This window comes from Haplochromis burtoni, unplaced genomic scaffold, assembly GCF_018398535.1.
Source record: "Haplochromis burtoni strain Fernald_Lab_line unplaced genomic scaffold, NCSU_Asbu1 Contig_793, whole genome shotgun sequence".
Lineage (NCBI taxonomy): Eukaryota > Metazoa > Chordata > Actinopteri > Cichliformes > Cichlidae > Haplochromis > Haplochromis burtoni.
The window spans coordinates 136,966-143,453 of record NW_024583154.1 but is presented as its reverse complement, the minus strand read 5'-3'; the positions used below and the strand labels follow the sequence as shown (position 1 = coordinate 143,453).

General features: G+C 36.8%; 1 protein-coding gene across 1 annotated transcript in view; it reads right to left on the bottom strand.

Moving 5' to 3' along the window:
* The window catches only part of LOC102303240 (muscle M-line assembly protein unc-89), a 7,354-nt gene extending 4,849 nt beyond the window's left edge, over positions 1 to 2,505 (bottom strand). Inside the window, exons 1-6 of the mRNA XM_042215680.1 lie at positions 2,196 to 2,505; positions 1,706 to 2,005; positions 1,489 to 1,614; positions 1,163 to 1,260; positions 749 to 829; positions 130 to 225 (exon numbers count right to left, since the gene is read on the bottom strand). Coding sequence (XP_042071614.1) covers positions 130 to 225; positions 749 to 829; positions 1,163 to 1,260; positions 1,489 to 1,614; positions 1,706 to 2,005; positions 2,196 to 2,436 — 942 coding nt within the window. The 5' untranslated portion in view covers positions 2,437 to 2,505. The remainder of the gene's footprint in view (positions 1 to 129; positions 226 to 748; positions 830 to 1,162; positions 1,261 to 1,488; positions 1,615 to 1,705; positions 2,006 to 2,195) is intronic.
* Between the last annotated feature and the right edge of the window lie 3,983 nt (positions 2,506 to 6,488).

The following is a 6,488-nucleotide window of genomic DNA, read 5'->3' as shown; positions in this document are numbered from 1 at the left end:
AATAGAATAAATAATAAATGTAAATGTGCTGCATGTTTGTTTGTTTATGGTTGAGGACAGAGTGAGGTCCCAGTAAATGAATGTGTGTTTGTGCTGAAGTGTTCAAAACAACAGTGTGTGTGTGTTTACTTCTTTCTTCATGTTGCTGATCTCTGCATGTTTCTTCTGCAGGTGATGATGTTCCTCCTTCAGCTTCTCCTCAGCTGCATGTTGGTTTTTCTCCAACTAACAGACAAACAGATCAACACAAAGGTTCAGCCTGAACAAAACTATCTGGACTGTCAAACATAACAGTCTGAACACGTCTCCAAAACTGTTCACACATTTTCTGTTTGCTTTCAAATCTCTCTTCCTTAAAGAGCTCAAACAGGAAATCTGACCTCTGACTGACCCTGAACTCCAATAATGTCACTGAATCTGAGAGCAAGCTGAAGATTTGTGTTTCTATAAATATCTTTATGGTAAAAGAAACACGCATGTGTTCATGTACAGTTTATATAAATATAAAAACACAATAATTGATAAGCTGGTGTCTGTGTTTTTGTAACTTTATCAAAGTTTCATTTCAGTTTTCAGATTACAGGTTAAAATGCAAACGTTCCAAATAATCTAAACTTTTTCTGTTCTTTCTATTTCATAATCTTAACCTCATCAATGACCTGTAAACTGCTCCCTCAGGATTATAAAAAGTATAAAAATATTTTACACAAACAAGAAGCATAAATGTGTTTAACAAACTTCTGCTAACCTCGTTTTTACTGGATTCCTCCTCTTTCATGTTTTTCTCCATCAGTTGCTGATGTTTTTTGAGAGCTGATGAGCCTCCAGACTGAGAGAAGATATGAACAGAATAATTTAGGTTGTTACTTAATGTTCTGTAAAATGAAAACATGACAGAAAAAAATATTTGAATATTAGGATTAGAAAAATACCATCTATTCATACAGCAGAAGGTGGCAACTATATATTTCCCGTCACATTATTCCTCTGACGATTTTTAACTCTTTTATTTTCATTTTATTGTCAGTAAAGTTGTCTCTTTCTTTTCTTTAAAAAGTTGTATATTTTATTTATAAACATTATTTCCCCACATTCATGAAATCTCTCATACTGTTTTTCCTACAGGTTTCGTTGTCTTGTCTGTTTCTGTCATATCACTCACTGGCTCGATGTCCTGTGTCATGAGCGTCTCCTGCTCTTGGTCTGGTTCAGTTTTTGTTGTTTCTTGTTTTTTTTGTAAGCAGTGAGGTTTCCAGACATCTGTTAAACGTTTAGACAAGAAAGTCAACATGATGTCCTCCTGGGCTTTCCAATGGTAACACATCATTTATCATCTCATTTTAATATGAATTAATTAAATATGCTGTATTATTTCTTTTTAATGCAACACAAAGAGGTTTATAACTTTGCATGTGTGTTGCTTTAACCCCTGTAGGAAAAACTTTAGATAATAATTTTGACAACATGGTAAATTAATTTGTGTCTTACTTGTTTTGTTTCGTCTCCAGATGAAAAAAACTCCAATTAAAATCAAGACGATGCTTAGAGCCAAACTAACAACCACACCAATGATAATGGGAGCAGCAGAACTGGAGTTGAGCTGGAAGTATTCATCTGAAACAATAACAACAGAATTACATGTCATTTTAAAAGATTCTGGTTCATTCAAACCAAAATCGAGCATATCATACATTTTATAAACTACATTTACCTGGAACATGTATGTGTGTCTCTCTGCTCTGGTTGGTGTTCCTCTGTTGGACTCTGCAGGTGATGTTGTTGCTGTGTCTCTTCTCCACAGTCACTCTGCTGCTGACAGTATAGAGGTCATCAGGACCTCTGAGGGTCTCTGTAGGTCCAGCAGAGAGGAGGTTTCCCTCACCGTCCAACCACAGCAGCTCAGGCTCTGGATACCAGCCTGCAGACTCACACTGTAAAACCACTCCACTGATGGCTTTATCAAGGTTTGATAAGCTGATGACAGGTGAGGAGACAGCACCTGATGCTGGATGAAATGTACAATTTAAAATGCTGATCAGTAATGCAAATCACTAAAAATGCAATGGTAATATTTAAATCTGATACAGACTGCAGTTTCCAAGCTGGTGTAACTCACTGGCTGAATCAAGGCATTACTGCAAACACTAGTCCAAACTGCTCTGTGCACACATAACATATATAATTCATTCACTTACCGACCACAAGATCAATAAAAGCTTCTTCATTCTTGTCTGGGATGTAACATCTGTATCTGCCCTCGTCTGCAGGTTTTACTTTGGATAGTTTCAGTGAAATGTTTCCATGTTTCAGTTCATCAGTGAACAATGATGACCGACCTTTGTAGGACGGATTTTTCATATTTATGAGGTCCTGACCTGCACGCCACAGAAACACAAATCTGGGGTCCAGGTCGGGTCTTGTCCACTCCGAAGTCATCGCAGCAACATTTTCTCCAGGTACCAGGTGACATGGCAAAGTGATGTCTTCTCCAGCTGTTGCAGTAATTGGCTGAGTTGGACCAATTAACCGAGACTGACCTGAGATAAAAAGATCAGTTTATTAATTTCTTTATGAATGAGAACTTCTAAGAAATCCCGCTGAACCTCAATCGAGAGATGTTCTTCTTCTTTGTTAAATAATATTTCATAACAAATGTCTTACTTCCCCTAAAATATTCAACCTCTACATTTTTGTATTGTGAATTATAATGTAATGATCAAATTACAGATTCAGTTAGAATTTATAATCTAGTCACATTAGTCAAAGGTATAACTACTAGTTTACAGCTTTTAAGAATCAATAAGAACACTGAGAGATAACACAAAAATATTGACAAATTAAAACAAAAAACTAAACATTAAACATGGCAATTTGAGCCATAAATTTTATAATTTATAAACACATACACACAAATAATTACTGTGACCTTATATGTGAAGGTACTTACAAAAATGTACAAGAAGAGGGAAAACCAGAAAACAGTTTCTGAGACAATTAAGGGAAAATCCAGCCATCTGATGATTTATGCTCTGATAATGGGGAAAAAAATAATACAACAAACAAGTTAGTAATAAAACAATAAAACAATAAAACATGAGCAAGTCAGTTTCATGCTTTCACATTCAATTCAAATGTCCTTGAGGTTTCTTTGATGGACACACAAATACCTTCAGTTCATTGTTCCATTGTGAATTTAAATTGTGTGAATATTGTCAGATGTAGAATACAGTACGATAAACTAAAACTATGTTTAGTACAACTTTTCATTGCCATTTTCTGATACTAGGTCATAGTTGTAATATTTGTAAATGAAACATACAAACCAGATATTAAACACTTATTTATTTGATAAATACTGATCAGACAACAATTATCCAGTCCCCTGAAATGCAGAAAGTTTCAGCTTTTCCTCCAGAAATAACGTCGAAGTTATAATGTGTACCTAAATGTAAATGCTCTAAATGTAGAGCTGCTATTCTGTACTGTAAGATGTATTCATTGTATTTTGTATAAGATGGCATTTTAGTAAGATGAGAAAGTCAGTAAGATATAACTTAGACATTAAAAATAAGATATAAAATACAACATACCTCCTGCATGAAGTGGCTCTCACTTGAAAAGAACCTACAGTCTGAGTTAGTAAATCATTACTGAGTTAGTGAAACTCAGTATTAGTGAAACCAGACATCCAGTGTGTGCGTGTGTGTGTGTGTGTGTGCGTGTGTGCGTGTGCGTGTGCGTGTGTGTGTGCGTGTGTGTGTGTGCGAAATCTTCCTCACGAACTTTGAGCCTGTTGCAAGGAAACTGGTCACTGTTATAAACAGGGTTGGACAGATCTGCTATGATTCTTGCAGGAGCATAAAACCACTTTTCTAATCAGGCAGGTGAATTAACCTGAGAGATTGAAGAGCAGCAGAAACTGTAAAATAAGAGAAAGAAAAAAGTTTGGCAACTTGAATAGATGCAAACTGTTTGTGTTGCTGCTACTGTCCCATTTTTGTGTTTAAAATTTATCAGTACACAAGCACTGCTCAAGCAAAACCTAGTAAACAAATGAAGAGATGAAGTTCTATTAAATAATTTGTTTCATCCAATGTTGACATTAGAAAGAATTTAGAATATCTGTGTTTGTTGTATTGCAAACCAAAGACGAGCGAGAATTTTAGAAAACAGGAAGATGATCAAGAGTTTTCAGAACATGTGCATTTTTGCCTTTATTGGACAGGACAGTGCTGACAATAGGCAGGAGGAGAGAGTGAGGGGGAATGACACACAGGAAATGGTCTGGACTCAAACCCAGGTACTCGCAGTGAGGACTCGAGCCTTCAGTATATGGGGCAGCTGCTCAGCCAGATGAGCTGTAGCAGCACTGTCTAATCAGAGTCTGATGGTCAGTTTGAAGACAAGTGTGACTGATTATATGAGCTCCAATACAAGCCTGCCAGCAGCCAGCAAAGGGAAAAATATGAATTGGAAAAAAAATTAAAAATGAATGGCTTTCTTGACCAAGAAATGAGGCATCAAGTTTTATTTAGAACTTTTAATCCTAGCTGCAATCTAGAAATTCAACCATAATAGAAAATGTTCCCTGATCTAAATTCTCTTCTAGGTCAAACAGCAACGCAAATAAAAGCTGCAATGTGTATTGCCACAAATGGACATGGGGATATAGTATATATGCATTGAGTGCAATAAATACATGTCTCCATGTGTTGCATAAACTGGCACAAACAGTCTTTTTATTCAGTTAATTGGATAGACTTTTGTGAATTTGGAACATTACAGTTCAAAGAAGTTAACATTAGCACTCATTAGAAATTTCCCTTTATATTTGTTCCAAGATAAGAATTGGTGGTTCTACTATTAAGTTTATTCAAAAGACTGAATAAACTCTCACGGTTGGCAGCATTCACGAGACGTTGCCAGCCATTTGCTTCCAGTTTGTCACCTACCTCATGTTGGTAACAGGCCTCATGGGTTCATGTTTTCTCATCAATGTTCTCAACTTACCTTGGCTTTTGTGTCCCTATAGTAACCTCATCAAGGCATCATCCACATGCAACTTCTCCCTTTTACTCGCTTCATGAACTCAAATATCCTGCTACTCTCACATGCCTGTCCTGCCTTCTGTCTTCTCTAGATCACAGGAAAAAAAACAATGTTGGAACCTCTTTCATACATACACCAATTGGATGCTCATCTGACTACCCCCGCCTGGGCCTTGCGCAACCCAGCTGCAAAGTAAGCCACAAATTCAATAATCACTTTCTCACCAGTTACTGTTCTCCACACCCAGATCCTAACCTTAATTTCCCTCTGTTACAGTATCGCCACATTAAGACTCCCCACCAAGCACCCACGCCATATCATTGCTTATCTTTGTGTTTAGAAAAATTAAAGCTTCGGAGAAACCTTATCACTGTGCCGTTTTAGTTGGCATTTGGGTCCACTCTCACATACGGGCGTCTAGGTCCTTTCGAAGGTCCTGTTACCTTGAGATTTTGTTTTGTTTTGTTTTTTGTAAAATTAAATTAACTAAAGTAACAAAGAACATGAACTTAAACATGTTAGCTGAGACTCAAAGCACCTTACATGAAATGTAACATTCAGTGAACTTGTATTATTTATCAAAACAAGTTAGCATACACATGCTAATATGTACTCACTGGCATTAAACATGTGATTCCCAGCCACAGAGCTATCAACTTACTATAATCACAAGATGCTTGGATGTCCTTCAAGAAACCTGGAGAGCTAACAGTGCTCATCACAGTGTCACAGTGCTGCCTCAGTGATTAGAACTGTTGTCTCACAGCAAGAAGGTCCCGAGTTTGATTCCACCGCTTGGTTCCTTTCTGTGTGAATTTTACATATTTCTCCATGTGTGGGTAAGCAAACTGCAGTTGATTAAGGCTGGCTCCAAAAGTAGGATAAACCTCATAGACTCCCAGAATTTCAAAAATCAATTAATTATCTGCAATAATGATATTTGGTTAAAAATGCAGCATAGTTAATTATATCAGCCCAATCAGAAAGGCTCTGCACCGGTATTATACTGTAGTTCAATGTTAGCATGTTTTATTGCCCTAATTCACAAATTCCACTTTCTAAGCAACCTTGTTAGAATTAGCTGGCATTAGAAAGTCAGAGAAGTCACCATTTTGAACTCTCCATTTACGCTTCATGTCTCAAAACCTAAAAATGGGCTCTCAAAATTAAAGAACTAATTGGTTGTGTCATAGTGGCTTAAATCAGTTTTTCCATGTATTCTTTAGAGTAAAACTGTAACTTCATCATTTAAAAAAATGTGAACCTTCACTTACAGCCTGTTCTTGAGACGAGTACATACAGTAAGTAATGAAAGGGAAAGGGTGATATAAACTCCAGCTGTGGTTGTTTATAGACTGAGGTTACAGTGACTCTAACTCTGCACAGGAACAGGAAGCTCTCAAATACTCAGCTGTATTTCAGCCTAATGCTCAGTCAAC